The following is a 22,388-nucleotide window of genomic DNA, read 5'->3' on the forward strand; positions in this document are numbered from 1 at the left end:
ACAGCCTCCCTGAGCAACCTGTGCCAGTGTCTCACCACCCTCACAATAAAGAATTTCTTCCTAATGCCTAATTTAAATCTATCCTCTTCCAGTTTAAAGCCATTACCCCTTGCCCTATCTCTACATAGGTAAAAATTCCCTCTCCAGCTTTCCTGTAGCCCCTGCAGATACTGGAAGGCTGCACTAAGATCTCCCTAGAGTCTTCTGTTCTCCAGGCTGAACAGCCCCCACTTTCTCAGCCTGTCCTGATATGAGAGGTGCTCCAGCCCTCTGATCATCTTTGGGGGGTTGGAGTATTTCTCCTGTGAAGTCAGGCTTGCTTCACTCTTGCATGGGGCTGGTGTAAAACAGCAGCTCTGAGAACCTACAGCAGAAGAACTCTCCACAAAAATTCTGAATAGTCCTTGTCCTTAGTTTTTTATTATTATCTGCCATCTTCAAAGTATTTTGGAAAGATTTAACCATTAGACAATCTGCTTGTCCTCCTTTATTTAAATGGTGTTAAAGGTAGCCAGACCTGGCTGATTAAAGGATCTGAGCAATTCCTCCTGCTCTGAGCTGCTGGAGAGACATGGCTGCAGCTGACTTGTTGTTTGCATCCTACCAGTAGTGCAGCTGAGTGTGAATTTCTCAGAGGGGTTTGCACCTGTATGCAGGTACTCCCTGTGGACATGGTTGATCACAAACATCTTGACACAAGCAGAAGGATATTTCCTTTAAGAGACACCTACATAACCACAGACAGTGAGAATAGACCATCCTCCTTTGAACTGTTGCTGCTCAAGGAAAGACCTGCTCTTCAGGTCTCTCTGGCAGCTGCCCCTCAGCTCCATGATCCAGCTCTCATTTTGTCTTGAGTTGTCTGCTTATCTGTCTTGAAGTTTGTTGGCACATCTTATGCACAGATAGCAGTGAGCACACTTATGCAGAAGGTAGTGAGGAGTAGAGTTTAACAATAAGGTAAGACAGTGGTGGTCAGGTACAGGGCTCATTTGTGCAAGTGTATGGACCAGCATTCTGCTTACTCACAATTGGCCCATGTAATTCCCATCTCTGTTTTCTCATGCTTTTGCCTCCCCTCTTGCCCCCAACCTCCATCTTGACCTCTCCCTTTCCCCATCTTTAATCTTGCCTCTTAACATTTCACAATGTCTTACATGTTGGCACAATACCCCTTGAAACTTTCCTTCAGGAAGTTTTGCATGCAAGCATTTGCAGAGTAAGCTCTCCTTCAGAGTTTTCTCTTTTTTATGAGACTCATTCTTGATAACCCACAATAATGCTCTTTTTTTTCCTTATCAGTTACCAAGTTTCTGGTTAAACTTCTTCAAGGTTACACTCTGAGATTTCTTTCATGGGCCATTGATCAGTGTCTTATGAGTTCTAGCCTTTGTTATTGTCTCTGTTATCTGCTGTTGGTTAAGGTTTGTGTATTTGCATGTTTAATTTATTACCTCTCATGTTCCTTGCCTTGTCTTTCATGTTGAGTAGCTGTTAGGGAGATATCCTTGAAGTTCCTTGACCTGTTTGAGCAACTGTTTGCAAGAGGTGCTGGCTTGCACCTGGCAGTGCAGAAGCCCATGGCAGCCAAGGCTGTGTTTCTGCAAGTCTTGGGTGGCATCATGTCAGGGCCATATGAAGTCTCTGCTATTTCTCTGACTTTCTCTGGGACAGTTGTCTGAAACTCTTTTTCATCACAGTAATCTCAGTTCCTTGTTACAACAACTGTAACTCATAATCTTTTCCGCTTTGTTGGTTGAATGGTTGGGTGTCATCATCATAAACAGTCTATCATAACAAGATACTGCTCATGATGTGAATGCCTTAATTGTAAGTTGTAGAGTGAATACAAAATTTGTGTGGTATCACAGGATTCTCACCTCTTGCAAGGGCTTGGATAGATTAATTTTAACACAAAGGATGTTCAGCCAACATCGAAGTGGAGCAGTTGGTTCAAGCACTTCTCCATTTCTTCCTGTGTCACCCCAAGCCAACAGGCAAGGAGCAGGTAGCATCAGGAAGTTGTGGGCAAGGGTTCTTGGTGTCTCTCCTGTTGCCTTTTTCTACAAACAGTCTTGACTTTTATCCTTAGGAAAACCAGTATTAGAAACATAGCAAAAAACCAGGATTCTTCATTGTTTTGCTGTAAATGTCTTATCATGTCTTCCCCAGTTGCATTTTTTTTGGGTGGGGTACAATGTTTGAGTCAGTGGTTTGTTTCAATTCTTGCTTATTTTACCATATACCAGACCACAGAAAAATAAGGTAAGACTTTTTCTTTACCTTAGTCTACAGCAATGCTTAAAGTATTATTTTTTTAGAACTGTGAGATCATAGTACTTGCTTTTTGTAAGATGCATGTCTGTAGGTTTGAATATGAATAACCCAAAGGAAACAAAAAATATAGAAGTAAAGCAGTCGTGCTTTGATTTCTTAGTACCTCTCCATTTAAAAAAATAATTTTCTTTTTCTCAATTAAGGTGAGTCAAGTCCAACTCGTCGAGAAGCAGTGAAGAGGAAGACTGCAGAATACCTTATGCGTGCAGAAAAAATTTCTAGTCTCTACCTTAAATCCTCTGAAGATACATCTGTTTCTATGGTAAGCTTTATTTTTTTTACCTGAACCAGAATTTGGTATAATTAAATTTTCCTGTCTTTTAGCAAAGCATATTTGAGCTTCAAGTCCAAAAACTGTATGCAATTTTTCTCTTTCAGGGAGCTTGGGAACTATTTTGATGTTACATCACTGTTAAGTTGCTGTTATTTTCTGATTTTATTGGTTGCATTTCATAGTATTAAAAGGACTGCTTGATTTTATCCAGGCCTGTTTTTTTTCTCTACCCCACAGTTAAAGATGTACATCTGTGATGAACATCTGTGATCATGCTAAAGAATTTAAATGTAAAGCAAAGAAACCCCAATAGGGTGTAACATTCCCATGAAAATATTGCTTGGGAGCAGAAAGGCTGTTGGTTTCTTTAGCCTACCACATAATAGTGTATCAGAAATGAGACAAGCACATGGTAGGGGGATGAAAATAATTTCCCACAAAGTACTTAATTGAGCAAAAAGTCTTCCTGATCCTTTCAGATGCCTCTCTTGGATGTGCTTGAGTGCTCAGCTGCTTCTTGATTTTTAAGGAGTTTCTGCAGTATTTCCCACCTTCTTAAGCAGATGCACCCTTATCTGTACTTGTACAGAAGGCAAACAAAGCTTGTTCCAAAATACCCTCAATAAATTTCTACTTTTTCCTTCCCTAACCAATTCATTTGGGACTTACCTGTTCTTACCTTTGTCTTTTACTGCAGTCATGCTAAACTATGTGTGACTGTCAATGACTGTCCTATTGTAGTAATTATAAAAGTTACCAACTTCCTACATTTATATCAAGTGAGGACAAAAGAGGCAGAAGATTATTGCTGCTTATTTTACAGAGTTCTAAAAATGCTTTAAGGAGACCACGGCTGCAAGAATAGGAAGCCTTATGAAATCCGGCTGCCTGATAAGTAAATTAAAAAGCAAAAAACAATGATTTTGAAGGGTAGCTTTTTTTTCTGTTGAGAGCCCACAAGCACAATTTTGAGGACGTTCCAAATGGGATATATTTTGTGAGATTTGGAGTCTTGCTGCTGCTATGAATTGTACTTTGAACAATTTAGTATTTTGGACTGATATGAACTCCTACTAGGTAGTCTTTCTTTGGGTCAAACACCCCTGAAAATGGGGAAGAATCTATATATAATGAAAAACTCAGTGTGTTTGGAAACGGCAGAACAAGAAAAAAAACCTATGAACAACCTATTTTTACCTTTTTACAAGTTTAAAAACTAATTGTCGTTGGGAAGGAGGAAGAAATAGGTTGCATTTTTCTATGTGAACTTGAGAGGTAAAGTATTTCCTCTTTTATGCTGTACTGAATAAGGCACATACATTCTTTGCAGATCCAAAGGAAAGCAGGATTAATTGGGATAAGACAAGAAAAAAAAAGTGAGAATAGAAAACTGTTCTTATTCTCTGTTGAAACTCAAACTTGACAAGTTTAGGGCAAATCTGACTTTGCACAAGCGAAACTTTGCACCTGGCTTATCCTCCTTTTTACAAAAAAAAGCTGTGTCTACATAATTTGGCCTTGTTTTACCAAAGTATTTCTGTATATTTTAATATTCCTTATTTGCTGCTCCTTGTAATGCATAAATTTGGCTCTATTTTAGAGCTGTGGAATTTGCTGGCATCAAGGGCAGGTGGTGCTGGTGGTTTATGATGGTTGTGGTGAGGAAAATCTTGTCTTTGAGTTGATAGCTGAAAGTTAGATGGGAGACAGACTTAACTCCTGAGGCTTGTGGTGGGAACCAAGAAAAATTGGCATGCTCTGTGCCTTGTCTTAGGAAAGTAAGGAGTGTGACTGTTTCTGCACATTGGTTGCTGAGCAGACCTGACTTAATACGCTTTAGTTATTGCTTATTGTTTTTACTGTTTTATATTGGAGTTTACTTGAATTATCCCACCCCATGCAGACAGCAGTAGTGGGCACTGAAATGAAGTCCATCTATATCCAGAGTGATTCTTGGGGGATACTGATGGAAACATACAGATACTTTGTGTCCTTCTCCTGAAGAAATTTAGACTATAGTGCACAAGATTAATGTGTGTGTCTCCTTGCACTGGCACTTCACCCCAGCTTGAAGTATAAACTATTTACATGCCATTGGTCATGCTTGGGAAAGGTTGGTCTCTTAACACTGGCACCTCCCACTAGTGTACATCGTGCTGGCCAATAGCATCCCTTGTTCAAATGCTGGTTCTTGGATAGGTTATAAATGTTTATGTTTAAATAATGCTGTACAATGTGCCTTCTTTGCCCACATGGATCTGTAAAGAGGTCTCTCATCAAATCTCCTGTGCTGGAGGGACACAAGTCTCTGAGAGAAGCCACTGCACATGGAGGAAGCCTCTCCTAGAAGCGTGGCCAAGTGCTGCTACACCTGGTAGCCCAATACAGTTTGAACCATACAACTGGAATAGGTTTGCAAGCAAACAATGGACAGATACTGTACCCTGGAAGTAACTGTGCCTGATATTACGATTGGCAGTGTGGTTTTGTTATGGGAAACCTGGTTCTGTGCAGGGAACTTAATTGGGAGAGGGGATAAGCTTTTAAGTGCAGTACAGTTATTGTCCTTCACCCCTTGGCTTCTTAGAGTCCCAGTGTGCTGTCTGTGTTCTTAGCCATGTGCAGCAGCCTCAAAAGACTGTCTGCTAAACATACTCCAAGTCAGCCATTTGCTGTCTGAATGCTGCATGAAGGTAAAGAAGAGGGGCTGTTCTCTGGGGGCCTGTGGCAGAAGGAAGCAAGCCATTCTTCTGCAACTTGAAATGCCAGGCCCTTGCCTCTTCAAAGACTAGGTGTCCCTAGAGGTAAAGGCCTGGTGTTTCAGCACTGAGAAGCAAAATTATCTTCGATGCCATGGAAACCAAACAGAGAACAATAGTAGTTAGTTACTTTTCTTACCTCAATAAAAAGCCAACAGTGTGGCCCTCAAGGATAGCATCCTTAGCAACCACCCTGCTGCTGACAAGTGGTGAAGAGAAGAGCACAAGAGGAGTTTGGAGAGCCCTTGGCACTGTTAAAAAAAGGTTATGGGTAGAAGGCTTAAGGATGGATGGAAGATTTCTGGAAGCACAGGGAACTGACGCAACTGTGACTGACCGTGAACTGGGAACTCACTTGACAGGGTCTTGTAAACACTGAGAAAAGCTTTGCAGTGACCTGTAGAAGTAAAAGATGTGGAGACAGCTTCTGGAAGTTGTAAACAGACATGTAGACCTTCTGGAAAAACAAACTGCAGCATCAAAGGCTGTCCTTCTCTTCCCCTTTTGGCACAGCACAGCAGCTTCAAGGATCTTCTCAACAGCAGTGCTCAAGAATGCTATGTAGCTGCAGCAGCAGCAGGCGGCTATTTTTTAGGTTTTCAAGCCGTATTTTCTCCTCTTCCCTTTATAAATAGCATCTCTGGGGAGTCACTTCCAAGCCTGAGTGGGAGCTGCAGCAGCAGTGTCACACTGGACTGACTGTCAGAAAGCTGCAGTCGTACATAGCTGTCAGCTGCAAGGCCCAGCACAGCCACAAGTACAAGCCCATTTTAAATTTTTTAGTATTTTATAATGTGCATTTTGAAATACACTCTTTGAAATAGTTTCTTTTTGCACCATCATAGAAGGTTTTGTCTTCTAAAATGTCAATTATTTTTGATTTTCAAAGCAATTTAGTTACAAGAGGTGAATGCAAGCATGATACTCAAGCAGGAAAAGCAGTCTTCATTCTTCATGTTTTTCTTAATGTATTTTACTTCCTGGAATTCTCACTAGATGTGCATGAAAACTATATTAAATATAAAGAAAACAAGCTCCAACATAAAATAATAAATTCAGTCTTAAGGTTTCTGAGGTCTCATCTCAGGTGTGTTCTGGCTTCAGGGAAGATGCAGTCCTTGGCTGGCTATCACTGGGGACCTTCTGAGTCATACCATAGCACTGTCTGGTTGAGCTTCATGCACAAATGCAACTTTGCTTTCTCCTGGTGCAGTGTGAGGCAAAGGCCAGGATGTTCTGCCAGACCAGGAGAGCTGGAAGCTCTTTCACATCCATGGTGTGGAGCTTTGCACCTCAGGCCAGCAGTATCTGCTTAAAACTTGGGCATTTCCATGCTGCAGTTTTGGTTCTGGCCATGAATATTTAGGTGAATATTTACCGAGGTCATCAGACACAAATCTCTAAATGATGAGGGGAGACCAAATGTTGATGTGCAGCTCTACTCTGTGTTTGTGAAAATGCTCTTTTTTTTAATCCCAAGTTCCTGTGGTGACTGCTGTAAAAGGTGGAAGGACCAGCAGTAAAATGATTTCCCATGAAGTAGTGTTTGTGTCTCCTGGGCTAGGGATACTGCTCTTGCCTTAAATAAGGTTCATGTGAGAGGCTCTTCCTCTTGCTAGGCTGGTTGTATATCTCTCTTTTTCCCCATATTCTTATAACTGCTGACAGCAATGCCAAAGCTGAGGCAAGAACTATTGCCACGTTTCATTTGTTGCTTGCAAAACTGGAGCCTTCTGAAGGCTGCAGACTGCTGGGTCTTTGCAGAGGCTAGAATCACAATCAGCTCCTCCTTTTCTACTTGAAATCAGCACACAATAGCCAAAGGGGGGGGGGAAGGACTGGTGATACCAATACTAAGTCAGATAACTCCATCTGTGCAGCTCAGAGCATAGTCAGGGAAATAGTTTCAAAATGTACAGGGCCTTGGCACAAGAGAGAAGACCCTGGGATAGCTGAGCAGCATGCTGAGTGTTTGGACAGGCTGCTGAAGGCCTTCTGCAGGCAGAGATAGCCTGCCATTTTCTTTAGAATATAATTGCCTTATTTCAAAAGGCAAAGGAAGCTTTTGACTTTGTGTTACTCTCCTTCTTTCATCCACAGCATAATTACTTACTAGCAGTTATCCTTTGTGACATATTTGTTAAAATATTGCCTCAGGATGCTGACAAATTATATACACAGCATCTCCCTCTTAAAAGCCCCAAAATCAAGAAGTTTCATCTTCCTCTTTTACAACTGAGTGTACAGTTTATTCTTAAAAGGCATTTGGCATGCAACAAGTCTGCAAATGAAGTTATCTTATTTATGAGGAAGAGATCCAGGTCTGCGGTTCTAGCAGAATCTGCATGCTGAATTTTTGGAGGACAATCTAATGAATTCTCTCTGCTGGCAATTAGAAACTTCTGAAAATGATTGTTAATGTGCCAGAGGTATATGTGATGCTTAAGAAGTTGATCTTTGTCCCAGAAGACTTCCAGTTGAAACATTATTCCCTCCTGTGACATACAAGCTTTGAGTTTGCCCTGTGAAAATAAAAAATGTTGCAGGGACAAAAATGTATGCACAATAACTATTTCAATAATTAGCACCTGCCAGTTCTTTTGCTATGGTGTTAATTTCTAGATTAATGATACATAGGTAGCTACCTTTTTTTCGGGCAGTTTCAGGAATAATTTCTGTTGCGTACCTTTTTATTAAAAGCATTTCATAAAGATCACCAGAGAGCAAGAGAACCCTGCTTATAATTCTGCAGTTTGTGTTCTTCAACTTTAAAAAGCCTCTAATTTGCTTTCTCCTCCTCAGTGACCTCTGAATTATTTTGTATCCAGAATACCTGTAAGGCTTTGATTGATTATTGTGATGGGGTAAAAATTGAGTAATTGATTGCCAGGTTCCATTAAGCATGAAGAGTATAAAAATGCATTATTTTTTCTTTTAAAATTTTTTCTTTCAATGTTAACTTGATTTTTATTTACTTGCAAGTTGTTTTTTTTCCCTTCAACTAAGGACAAACAGCAAACTTCTCCTTTCATCTTCACTCTCTCTGATTTATGATAAATTTAGTTTCCTTCGGCCTGGCATTTGCTTCAGCAGGCAGTCTTCCTTCAAGTACCACCCTGATTGATGTATAATCTTTGATATCTTCCATTAGCCTCCAGGATCACTAAGTTCAAGGCCCTCTTGGAACCTAAGGAGCCCTGCCGAGGAACTGAAGGCCTTCAGAGTCCTTGGGGTGATTGACAAGGTAATTCTTCAGTGTCTCTTCAAGAGTTCAGTCATAAATCGACTGCATGCTGACATTTTGTCTTTGAAGCTGTGGATCTTAAGGATATGAAACAAAAGGGGAAAATGACTCAAATGCATCTGCACTTTAAAATAACAAAAGTAGAAGAAAAAAGGCTTTTATCTAAGCAATTCATGTAAGGTCATGCAAAATATATCTGAGCCATGGAATAAGGTAGATGTTTGGTGGCATTCAGTAGGATGAGGCCTGTTTTTCAAAAACGAAGTCATGGTTACAATACTGGGGTAAGGACGAGGAGATATGTTTTCCGTTGAATAAACTGGTTGTTACTTGAAATATAGAATGGTAAAAATTCCTACTATTGTCATTTGAAATGGGGACTTGGGGGACACATGGCTATTCTTCTCAGAATTTGGAACTGAAATCCTGAGCAAAGACAGAGATTCAGTTATGAAGCCAATGTTATTTTTGAGTCATACAAATCATGTGTTCCAAAATCCTAGTGTAATACTGCTCTGTAAACAGCAAAGGACCATATGGATTTTTTTGCAAGCCTAATTAAGAGACCAGAAGAATTGCTGCCTTGTTTTGATAATGCTAGTTAGTTATCACTACACCAAATACCTTTAAGATGATGTATTATAAATACTTTTAAGATGACCTAGTATTCAACGATGTGTAAGCTGTTGCAGACTGTAAAGGCTCATTTCCTTTTTACCATGCCAATTCCCTTGTGCTTTTTCATAGTTCCTTCTGTAATCCCTATTTTCTATATGAAGTACTGATGCATGGTCAATTTATGCATTTGTCACGTGCATTAGAAAATCTGTAGCTGGTCACTTACAGTCTGAATTTCTTGGTTTATTTTCTTGTTGAACTGAAACTAACTGAGTAGATTTTTGTTTGTCTTTTCCTGTTTTGTTGTAATTATGTGTATAAGTTTATAACTTCTCCTCAAGGGCTATGTACATTAGGGTTTTTTTATGTCATACAAGCTTTTCTCAGGTCTGATCTCATTGTATCTTCCTCAGTTTTAAGTACACAATTTGGGCTGTGTTCCACTCTTTACATGTATCAGAGAGACCAGTAGGAAAGAGCACCTATCTGTTGGATTAGCAGGTACTAAATGGATGCAGGGGGCATGGACTTTGAGAATTAATCTGCAGAAATGTTGGAAATAAACAAAGGAAGACCTTTTTGTTACCTTTATTCTTCTATAAGAATAATGAGCAGTAACTGGAGGAGGTGCTTATCAGAGTAGATAAAGAGTAGATGGTGTTATCAAATCTCCTAGATCTCTCTGAGCACAACTCTAATAAGTGTCCAAGGTGTGAGCTAAATGTGTCCAGATCTTAGAGGCAGAGCTGGGAAGAATCAGGGTTCTGGTGATGACAGAAATACAAGATCTTATTGCTGGAGATGTGCATGAGGAGTAACAGGTCCGTGCATACAGCTGGTATGCTCATGTGTAAACAGGATCACAGGGGTCAGAATTAATGTTTAATTATTGTATGACAAAGGAAGCAATATTCTTTCAGGTGTCTTTGCACTCTCCATACCTGCTTCCAGATTCTCCTTATTATGAACTCGAATCTTATTCTGAATGTGTTGTCTTTCTTTATATTCTTAAATGTTTATAAAGATGTGAGGCAATCAAAATCAAAAAATGTTCTAAGCCCAGATGTTCAGAGCCTGTTTTATTTGGGATTATAAGGCATACACAACATCCATGTGAACATGAAGCAGAAGTGTGCATATGGACCTTGGTGCTGGAGACAATGCCCATGCCTTTGGTTTAATCCACCATCTTCCTTCCTCACCATCGTTGTTTATTGCCTCCTTCTCTGCTTGTCTGTGCCCTAAGGCTCACGTCATTGAGAAATCCAAATAGATGTGCAAGTATCCCTGCTGAAGCCAAGGAGGTTTTTTGAAGATCCCATGCTTTTGGGCACAAGTATGTTATTGATTTAGCATCACACAGAATTTTGCCTGAAAGTATTCTCCATTCTAACCACGAGATAGCTGCTTTGGTTTCAGCAGAAAATGGGTTCGTGGATAGTAATGAGCCACTGGCATTTTTACTGATGTCTCGATAATCCTGTGCAAGACCAGTTTAAATGCACTGACTTAAAAATTGTGGTGGTTGTTGTGTAGACTTCTCCCACTGCCACTTGAAGCCCAGGGTGGTGTCTGCCTGCTGCAGTGCTGCCTCAAGAAAAACAGCTGTTAACCTGCACTCTGTCAAATGCTGAAAGGTTCAGTGCCTTCCTTTAGAGTAATTTTACTTTTTGTTCATCTTTTAAAGCCTCCTGAAGTGTTGGCTTAATTTTCACAGACAAGATGCTTGTTTCTACCTGAAACTCTGAATTTTTCAAACTATTTTAGGCTAGGCAAAATAATTAGGTATTTAATTTTAGCCTACCTTATTCCCAATGTGCTATCTTTCCCTTTATTTCTACCTTTCCACCTTCCTTGTCACCTGAATATTTTTTTTTATGTTGCCCTTTTTCTGCAGAATCTGAGAGTGTTAGAGAGCTTAGCATTACTGAAATCCTTAAAATATTGCAAAAATTCACAGAATCACCATATCTGTACCTTGCGTGTCATCCTTCTGTTTCATGCAAAGGCTGTGGTATAAATCCAACTATTTTAATAGACTCAAGAGGACCTGCACTTTTCCTGAGGGAGTGAGGTTTCTTGAATTCTGCTGCTCCTGTGTTTGCTTATTACATGGCATCAAAGGTTAACTAGATAGTGTTTGCAGGTGTTTTATGTTTTTATTATAGAAAGAGTCTACCTGTGAGTAGATTTCTGAAAATAGAAGTCAAATCTAATTATAAAGTTGAAGTTTGTCCTGAAAATGTTGTAGACTCTGAGGTGCTGCTGATTGGGCAGCAAAGCTCATGTTGTAAATAGTTTAGCTATCATTATCACAACCAAGAATTATCACTCCTCAGCTCAGGTACCTTAAAGTAGAAAATCTTTTGAAATAGCAAAGATTTTTGCTTTCAAAATTTGCCTAATTAAAAAGCAAGGTTGCAAGTTCTGTGCTGTTTCTGCCCTAGGCAAATCTTTCCTTTGAAGCTTCAGCTGGCCCCTGAAGAAATGGCTCTTATGGTGCTGCTGGATACAATGCTGTTTCAAACCCAATTTCTTATTCTTCGGAACTCTCCGTTATTTAGATTAATTTGATTTAAAAATTCATCTTGAAAGCAGAGTGCATTAAGTAATAGCTATGCATCTGTAACCAATGACTGTATTCATGTCTTTCTGTCCCCTCCTCTGGTCCCTTATCAAGCCACATTGTATGGGCACTGGTGTGACGGTGGTCAGTTCTGCAGATGTCCTGCAGATGTCTGTACATTTGAGTTTGCCTTTTGTGGCTGTTGTGGTATTGTGAGAAGTTATAGCCCTGATTGTAGTAAGTTTTGGTTAATTGATCTTAGAAATACACAGAAGAACCAAATCAGTACTATTAATTGTTAGAAAGTATGGTTACTACTTGTTTAGTTGACAAGTCAAAGTGCCAAAAGGCAGAAATATCTAGAATGAATGTCAAGTTTGCATGCATAATCTGCAGACCTATAGTTGAATTCAAACTGGTTGTGGTTAGTTTTAATGGAGTTTAATCAAAGGATGGGGAAAAGGGGCTCTTTTTATGGCAATGTGTGTGTGCTGTGCATGCATTAGTGTCTTTTAGAAATTTAAATATTTGGCATTTTGTTTTGAGGTGAGGATGAAGACTGTTGCAGTTGTGAAATTCAGTTGACCATAGCAGATGTTTTCTCTCATCTGGCTCTCAGGTGCACACTGCCAAGTGTCTTGAGATCATCTAATGGATTTGAATGAGTGTGTGTACATAAGAGGTGTGGGGGAAAGGGAGCATATAAACAGCATGATTGAGTTCAGACATTCCCTCTTGTTTCATTACAATGCTTAGAAAAGAAAACTGCCTGAAAACATGTTAAAATTAATTCAGCTGAGTAGCAAGCTTTCCTTTTCCAAACATGGCATAATGGAAAATAGCAGTGGCAAAAATGGTTAAAAATCTGAAACTGCTATAAAATCTGAAACTATATAACAGTACCTATTAATACAAATAAAGAAACTCTTAAGAGCTTGTTTTATATTTTGATAGTCCTTTAGTTTCTTAAGTGGTTTGCCAAGTTCAACAAAATCAAATCAACTACAGAGCTGTTGTCAAAAGTGATTTCTTGGCTTGCTACCTTCCTTTCCTTACAGCTGCAGGATTATTCCTAAACTACAGCCGTGTTTGAAGCCCCAGTCACAAAGCTTACTCAACTTTAAAACCTGATCTTTCTCCCAGCTAGAAAGAGTCCTCTCTCTTCTTCCCTGCCCTCGAACACCTGCCACTTGTTTTTCTGAAATCTTTCAATTTATTCATTCATACCAGTCTGAACAATTCTGAGTGTTTTGTTGTTCTAAGCCTTAGTTTTTCTCTACCTTCTTTCTTGTTTTTCTCACTAAAATTTCTTTTTACTTTAGTTCCCCCTTTTTTTTTTTCATCTGACATGAAACAATCCTAAGACTGAGTAAAGTAACACAACTTTTGCCCTTCCCTTTATAAAATAAAAACTGAAGTGCTAAGTATTCCAGTACAGGCAGAACTATACATATCTTCCAGCCTCCAGGAAAACAAAAAAATTTAGAGAGATATTTTCTGTTAAACTGCATTTGTGTTTGTCTTTCTGAATATTACTAAGTTACTTAGTAATTATTCTTAGAAATTACTCAGTGATGCCTTGTAGCATTTCATATTGTAAACTCTATTCTTTAGTGTAACCTGCCTGATATGCTTTTTAGGTTAATAGTTCACTAGTTGACATTTATTGGCTGGTTTTCAATTTACTCCAAGAAAGTGTACTTTCCTCTCTCTTTCCAGCCTACAAAAAAAAAATAAAATTAATTTGAATATATGCTGCTTTCTTAGCATTTGGATTATTTAAAGCTGCACCGTTTGTCTTTTAAGTACACTATTATTACAAGTCATAGAATATATGGGCTGTAAGTTGCTTAGAATAATGGTTTGAAAGGAGGAATAATTGCAAACTGAAGATAATTCATATTGCTCAGGTATAAGGATAAGCAATAATCACATTTTTCATACATGCTAGCCAAATGTAATCTCTTTTTATAACAACGGGGAGATGAGCAAGAGTCTGGGTGGTGTAATCTGAAAAGTGACAAGAATGAATCTATTTTAAGTGGATCTTTTAATCTTGGTAGCCTTGACACCAGCTGAGGCACAAGTGGGGAGAGTGGTGGGAACTGCACCCCTGCTTCTGCCTCATCACCACAGCCATGCCCTGAGTGCAGCACCCAGCCATGCTCCAGCCCCTGCTGAGGTTTTCTTGAAGTGCCAAAGAGCCACACTTGGACCTGCTTGTCCCCTTCCTAGTTGCCTTTCTCTACCTGACACGGGATTTTCCAACTGGTGAGATAAATGCAAGGAGAAAAATCCTAGGTGATTACCTGACACATCCTCAAGTTAGTAGGACTTTTGATAGAGAATCCTATTAAAGGTGCATTTGTTTCGGAGATAAAGGGCCAGAATTAATAGATGGTCCACTAGTGGTGATGTTACATGATGTGTTTATCGTGTAGAATGGCAATCTAATAGCAAAAAGGGGCTGGTTTTAAAGTAATCCCTGGACTCTGGTGTGTCTTCAAATCCCTTCAGCTATCTGGTACTGCTGTAAGAAAACCTATTCCATTTTCTCTGATTAATCATCAGCTATTTTCCAACCCATGCTAATGATCTCAAAGCCATATGTTTGTAAACAAACATATTTTGGGTTGTTTATTTTGATCAGTATTAAAACCTGCCCAAGTAAATAAACAACACAGGTATGTTCTGTGCCATGTCCCGAAAGTGCGGAGTCTGGAAAAAAAATCAGTATTAGTTACTAGGTTAGGGGAGAGGGAAAAACCCAGAAAAGAAAAGGGGGGGCTGGTTAAGCAAACCTCTGCAGTGTGATGGGGGACTGCATTTATGTTAAAGCCACCGCAGTGCATTTAGAGCAGTCCTTAGTTCTTCCAGTAGTGTCCCCTGTGACCTTGGTTGGGTGCTTGGTAGGGTGACTAATGGTTCACCACATTCTTTTTTCCTGGTGACTTGCCTGTTGCCTGCCTCTGGGTTTGTGATTCCCCTTATGCTGACTTCTGCAGTATTCCTTCAGTCTCTTATCTCAGGGCTTTGATGCATATGTTCTGAAGGTGGCCACCGTGACTTTGGGTGGCAGCAGATGGTAAACCTTCAGGCTGCCACCGGCTATGCTGGTGTTAAGTTGGAAACTTAACGTTTGATGAAGAATCAGTAGTGCAAATGAAAGAGCTTTTACTGCAGAAATATCTTTAATTAAGAAAAAAATTAGCATACTGACACATTTGCTAATTTTTGTGCATCCAAAGGATCCTAAAATTAGCTGTTTTCTTAAAGCTAGACTATGGTTATTTACCAGGCAGGTTTTATTTTATTTTTCTCCAATTAATTGTACCTACTATATTTAATTTAATTTAATTTATTTTCCACTAAGCTGTTGAATACACTGTAAATCAAATCTAAGAAGCTAATTTTTTTAAGTAGCTGCTGTCAGCATCAGAATTAACCCTTGACTTAGAAAAAAAAATAAAATCATGAGTAAAAAATCCTCTTTGGCATCACAGAGCGTTAATGCTATCTGCCACTTTACTGAGATGCTGTCATGAGATGCTGCTGTATTTAATTGTGTTTTGTGATATAATTGTGAGCACAAGTATCACATAGGGGTGTCTGTGCTTCTGAATACACTTCCTTACATTAGATATTTATTTGTGGCAATTGCTATTTGCCTATCAGTGGTTTTGGTAATATTGAGATTGTCATCAGCTATCAATGCAGAAAAGTAAAGAAAGAATGAGTAAGCAATGATACAGCAAGAGCCAGTTGGATATGTAGACTCTGACTCTCTCTGCACGTTGGTAATACAAATAGGATTTTGCCTTGTCTCTTTCTGTGTGACATCCTAGTTGCTCAGTGCCCAGGAATGTCCTGCTGTGTGTTTTTCTCCCTGCTCTCCGAGACAGGATGCTCAGTGTGTTACAGCTGACAGATCATTGTTTGGAGGTATTAAATATTATGAGTTACACAGTTGTCATCATCAATGAAACAGGTTTCATCAGGTTATGAAAGCAAGGAACAGCCTGGTCTAACACAAGCATCTCTGTGAGATCTGCTCTGAAGGACAGAGTTAGGCAGTAGGGAATGCTATGTGGTATCCTGTTTTATCCCATTCTACCATTTTCACTTTGCATTTTAAAAATAAATTTTATAATAGTTACTAACTGCTAACACTCCCCATTGCAATGGGGCAGAAGTATGTAGGAATACAAACAAGAGGGGCTTGTTGAGACAGCATTTCTATCCAGAAATTGTCTGTAAAGCATGAGGTGGGGAGAATAAGTTGGCAGCTGTGTCAATGGCAGGGTCACTGCTAGACTCTTCTGCAGAAGCCTTGGTAGTGCATCCAAGAGCTGCTCACCTTTCTCCTTTCTGAATGTGTGATAAAAAGTCGAGCAAATATAATTGTGACTGTGTTTCCCGGTTTTATCACTTCCTGAAATGTCAGTTTTCTGATAGTGATTTATTAATTCATTTGGTCCTTTAATTATTTAAGTGAATCTGTTTGAAACACTATTTTGTAATATTCATGAAGTGTACTTCTCCTTGAAGCAGATATTTGGTTTGGTGGGCCCATGTAAAAGTAGTCTGCCAGGGCCACATTCACAATCACCAAATGAATTTTTAAAGTTCCTTAATGATTCTTCCTGGGCTTTTTGAAGTCCCTTGTGAAGCAAACAGTCTTGCAGAAAGGTCAGTATTGAATCAGCAAAGAAATAATTTTCCACAAAATGCAGTGAAACTGTAGATGATCATCATCGAGGGAAGGTGTGATGCTTGATGGGAAGGAAGAAGAAAGAAGCTGGTTAGTAAGACTGATTAGTTCATCTAGGTAGTTAACCTCAAAGTCACACAAATATTATTTGTTGTTATTACAGTTCTAAAAATGTAGCTGCTGCTTTCCTTTTTAATGTTGTAATATACCAACAGATGAACCTAGCCCTAAAGGGACCTGTTGTCTGCTTTATTCCTGTTAGGGATAGTCATTCTATAAGTATATATGTCTTATAGGGTGAGGGCTTAGTAATCTCTTCTGTCACGCCATATGCTAATACAGTGCTGATAAGCAAGTGTGAAAAATGAAAGGGAGGAATACATTAATTGTATTTGTGCAATAAGGTATGCTATCAAAGGTAATTATTTCATGACAGTTTTAGTTATAGCAGTTGTTTTATCATGGAATAAAAGATGGCTTTAGGAGCCTTTTATTGGAAAGACAATCGTATCAAATTAGTACCAAATTAGATTTTTGTCTTTATAAAGGTGAGCAAACCCATGAGCAGTTTTTAAATTGGTGTCTTCTACTCTACAAATGAACAAATCCCGTTTGAGGGTTAAAGAAGCTATTATTCTGTCCTTTATGCTGACAGTTTCATTACTGATTGGCCTACTGTTGGTATTAAAAAAATGTTTGGCTCCTTATGATCTTTGTGCATGCAACTATAATATTAATACAGACCACGTAACTGTTCATTAAGAAATGACTTTAAACGAGGTTGATGCTTGTAAATCTGGAGAGATACAGATGTTAAATGCTGCCATTCCTTTTCATATACAGCTGTATGGATAATAATTTCCAAGTGGCTAAAGCTCTTGTTAGCAAGAGTGCTGGTGTGTTAAGAATGCCCCTATAAATAACTTTAAGAACTGAAGTTGAAGGTGCTTCTTTTAAAGACTATTGTTAACGAAACATTATTGCCAAACAGATGGAAAGCATTCACCAGCCTGATGTTTTTAGGTCTAATTATATTATCGCCAGTCCTGTACGGCTCAGTTGAAGAGGTGTATCCAGAGGCCAATTTATAATCATTTAGCCAACACCTGTTTGGGAGATATTGACAGTCAAAGGGCACATTTAAAAAAAAAAAATCACATATGTTCTCATATTTATTGCCTCAATGTGAACAGTATCTAGTTACAAACAAACTTGGGTCAAGATGTAGGAAAGTGACTGCAAACCCACAGTTGTTTCCAAATAATTTTTACTTTCATCTAGAACCTCTTATAAAGTGGCTTTTATTTTTCTCTTGTTATTTTGGTTTTATTTATTGTTTGTTTCTTTCTTTCTTTTAATTTTAATTTGGATTTTGGTTAAGGGCTTTTGTTCAAGCAAGGACAACAAAACCAGTTTTACAGTTATTATTTATTCATCTAGTCTCCACTGTTTCTGGCTACTCAGTGGCCTGAGGACATTTGCCTCTCCTTGCCATACCCTTGACATGGAAACTGTGTTTCTTCCTTTTGTCAAAAAAATCTCAATATAACATCAGCTTCTGTTGATTTTTTTCACCCCAATATGCAGAACACCTTTTAAAATTGGGTGCAACTTAGTAAAAGACATCTTTGAGGTGGAGAGGTGTCCGTCACTTTATTTCTTTTGTTGAAATTTGTTGAAAGAAGAATGATTAGAAAAGGCTCCAGTTCTCCTCTTGCTTGAGATGCTCAGGGGAGGGATAGTGGGGCAATGCTTGAATACAGCCATCCGAAAGAGCAAAGATTGCTACACCATGCTACTTCTAACATGTCATTCCTCTGAAAGAAGTCTTTTGATGTCAGCTGACTTCATCTTTGTCTATTAACTTGGAGCTGCTGCATCTTGTCTGTTGAACTCAAAGTTTAGCAATCCCAGTGCTGGCATTTGTACCCCTTCAGGTATTTGATTTTGTAGCCTAAACATTTTGGTATAACTGCATGTGAATATTTATGCTGGAAGTTTATGATGTCTGTCCTGAGTAAAGAGTGAATGAACACTCTTGTTCCTAGAGGAGGATCAAGCTTGTGCTGCTCATGTGGCTGTCTTGCAGCTGCTGCTTTGCAAGAACATCTGTATTCTTGAAGTTTGAGAACAATCAATTCCTGAGCAGATTGATTTAAAGACAGAGGTGCAGAGGAATCCAGTTCCCGAAAAATGCATTTTCCCAAATACATGTATGCAAATGTTCTTGTTTGTCATGTTTTCAATACGTAAGTAAGTGGAGATTGATAAGAGGGAAGGTGTTATTTAGTACTTGTTCTGTGCTGTGTTTAGAGTGCTTTCAGTAGAGCCGATGCAATCATAACAGAGATACTCTCTGCAACTCTGGAATTCTGCTCTCTGGAGCAAACCCATCCACTCTTTTCTCCTTAAATAAATACTTTTTTCTTGTTTTTGTTACCTTACTATTAGTTTACAGTGGCACAAAGAGACTTTCTTGTACCCAGTTCTGTTCTGGCTTATAAGTGCTGCAAAACTGAAGTGGAGGAAAGAAACAGCAGTTACTATAACATTTTTTTTCTTGTCTTGAGCACATGTATGGCCTGTTTGTAGTTTAGCTTCCTGGGAAGAGGCTATTTAGCTACCCTGCAAAAAACCCACTGGTAACTCACTGGTTGACAACATGTTTGATGTATAGGAAGCCTGAGGGGAAAGTGTTGCATTAGGAAGAGTGGTACAGTGAGGAGTTAAGTAAAGTGACACAGGAAGGTAACGCTATGTGAAGGTTACTTTTTGTCCTGCATTGTGTTGCTACCATTACGTTTCTATAAATTGGGTCCTATTAGATGATTGCTGTAATTATAAAATACTGGTTGGTTTTGTTATCAAGTGGGAATTCATTAGTTAGATGATTGAGAGTCAGGTGGCATTCTGATCGTTCTTTAGAGGCCTACATCTTGATTCCTATTTCTTTCATTAAAAAAAGTCATCAGATGTATGCTGCAGGGCTTTGATTTTTCTTTTCTTTTTTTTTTTTTTTTTTTTTAATAATTACTTATATAAATTCTCTGTAAAAATATTCAGCATTAGATTTATGAACCATGTTTTGTTATTTATTAATGTGAATCTTAAATATTTTTCTGAATGCTTTTTGCTTAGGTTCTGCTTGTAATGGACACTAGAACACAGCAGACCTTTATACTGAAGGTAAGTAAAGTATTTTATGACTTTTCTGAATAATTTAGTCTCCTAAATTACACCAACACACAAAGAGCAGTATCTTAATAAATATATCCCTATTAAGTGCACTGGAATTCTTTTTGTTGGTATTCGGTTTCTTTTCCTTCTTTTCTTTATAATATCTTGAGTGCTCAGATGTCCTGGTTTGCTCACTGCAGTAGCCACCAGCTATCGAGGCCAATACCTTCACAGGCATCAGTGAAGAATCACAGTTTCAGTGTGTGGCTTTAAAACATCTGTAAAGCCCTGGTGGCCCAGGACATGTACAAGCTGCTGATGAAGGTGAAAATTCTTTTTAGCCCAAGCACATCCACAACGCTTTGTGTTTGGCCAATATCATATTCTTCAGCTAAGGGAAGACCAAAGTGGATTCTGGATGAAATGGATGACTGGACTTACTCAAAATCACTTCCCTGTGTTTTACATCAATAAGCTGTGAAAAATGAGTTTAATGTTAGTAAACTATTGAATTAACTAATAGTTAATTGGTCAGAATACCATTTTTCACATTATTTTTTTGTGTTTCAGAAAGTGCTCAGATCAAGATCCCGATATACTCAGAGCATCTGTGATGCTGAGAATTAGTTTAGTATGAGTATTGTTATTGTAGCCATTATTTCAAGGCTCCCCTTGAAACAAATTCCACTGCTGATGGGAGGAAGAGCTGCAAGATTGTGTCCCCATCATGAACCTCTAACTAGATGTTAACATTTTGTAACTCTGCTTCAGGTCTGGCTTACAACCCTGCCTTGACTTTCTGCATCTGGCCTTTGAAATTGTTTGTCTTAAGTATGTACGTGGTGCAGAAAACCTGTTAGTTCCTCAGAAAAGATTATTTTTGAATACTGTATATTAGAACCTTGCTTTATCTGCTGGCAGATAGGGTAACATTGAATTTCCCTTTTAACTGCTTATGTTTATCAATATTGTAATAGGTCACACTATTGACATAATTTATTTTTTTTTCTCTCTCCACTCCCTTTCTCCCTCCCACATCAATTTTTTCACTTCTGGCAACTTCATCTCTGTGCTACCTCCCAAAAATCATTACCTCTCAAGGAGACTAATCCTTTCCTTCTTGTTGTGGTGGTTATTGTCTTTACTAACACACAATGGAAATGTGAGGATTACCTGTAAGGCTAAGGCATTCCTTTCTCTTTAGAATTTGAATTGAATTTTTTTAATAGCAACTTTTGGTCACACACAAAAATAAAATTTTTAAAAAAAGGTCACAGGGAAATAACGGAGTGTCATCCTGATGACTTAGTTTGAGAGAGATTCTAATAAAAACATTGACCCATGTAATTGATTTTAATGGCAGCTTTGTGCCATCTTCTGTTCTCTGGAAACGCGCCAGATGCCATCAGCACAGCCTCGGGGGACCGAGGGGCATAGAGCAGCAGATGAGTGGTTTCTCTGAAGCCCAGAGTAACTCGGATAGATTAGTTTGGTTGATAAACACAGAGCACAGCAGGCTCCAAAGGCAACTGAGGGTACAACTGACCTTTTTGTTCTCTGTCAGGGTCTAAGGAAAAGTAGTGAGTACAGCAGGAGCAGAACGACCATCATCCCCCGCTGTGTGCCCAACATGGTGTGTCTGCACAAGTACATCATCTCTGAGGAGTCTGTCTTTCTTGTGTTGCAGCATGCAGAAGGTTTGTCTCTCATTTAAGTATATTGTTGAAAAGAGTCAAAGGGTTTAAATCTTAATCAATGGTACATTTCATTGTCAAATTATTCTCTTATACATTAAAATATTTTTAGTGTGCCTAAGAGATGTCATGTAAGACACCCCAACCCCATCCTCTGTCCGTCCCCCTCCCCTTTTTCCCTCTAATTCTGCAGTGAATCTGATTCCCATTTAAAAAAGGCTCAAGTCCTGATGGGTTACATGAATTTCAGCAATATTGAAAGCCTCCAATTGTTTATTTTCTACAGAAGAGAGAGTGTTTTGGCTGGAAAAGCTATCTTCAGTATTTGGGGCCATTTCTCAGATGCAGTGTCTTTGGCTACTTTTGTAAACTTTGACTAGCAAACATTTTTATCCTCTTACAGTTAAAATTAAAACTATTTAACCAAGAATTTAATAACTCTGCAAAAACAAAAACACAAACAACCCATGAACATTTGCCTATTGGTTAATATTGCATAGCTATTCTCATCTGGAGTTTTAAGAAAATAGCTCACGGCATCACACAGGAGTTCAAAGCAGAACTGCAGAGTTGTGCCTTCAGACTGCTTATAAAATTCCTGTTAAATGAACAAGGGAACAGGTGGCACAAAATAATTACATTTTGATTTTTTAGTCTAACACCTGGATTTAAATATTCCCTAAATATAATTACCAATATTTGTTTAGAGTGAGTGCAGAATATAAATTTTGTGATTCCTAATGGATCTTTTTTTAGGAAAAGTTAGTAGTTTGGTCAGAATGCATAACGTAAAGGAACTAAGCAAAGTGATAGAGAGGGTAATTTTATTACATTGAATATTATTTCTTTTTTTCCTAATAATTGAGATTTGGGCTTTTTTCAGAATAATTTGTTACATGAGACTCATTAACTTTACAACATGAATGACTGTTTCTGCTATTCGTGGCTTAATTTTGACACGAGCAGTGATACATGAAGCCTCACATTACAGTACTGCCCAATGGTGAT

At 38.6% G+C, this 22,388-nt stretch overlaps 1 protein-coding gene across 7 annotated transcripts in view; it reads left to right on the top strand.

The window, feature by feature from the left end:
* The window catches only part of RPS6KC1 (ribosomal protein S6 kinase C1), an 87,741-nt gene that overhangs the window by 36,707 nt on the left and 28,646 nt on the right, over nt 1–22,388 (top strand). For all 7 annotated transcript variants that reach the window (XM_030447067.1, XM_030447061.1, XM_030447065.1 and 4 more), the window contains 4 exons: nt 2,481–2,599; nt 8,522–8,614; nt 19,648–19,695; nt 21,251–21,383. In XM_030447067.1, the coding sequence (XP_030302927.1) occupies nt 2,481–2,599; nt 8,522–8,614; nt 19,648–19,695; nt 21,251–21,383 (393 nt within the window). The remainder of the gene's footprint in view (nt 1–2,480; nt 2,600–8,521; nt 8,615–19,647; nt 19,696–21,250; nt 21,384–22,388) is intronic.

Source organism: Calypte anna, chromosome 3, assembly GCF_003957555.1.
Source record: "Calypte anna isolate BGI_N300 chromosome 3, bCalAnn1_v1.p, whole genome shotgun sequence".
NCBI classification, from domain to species: domain Eukaryota; kingdom Metazoa; phylum Chordata; class Aves; order Apodiformes; family Trochilidae; genus Calypte; species Calypte anna.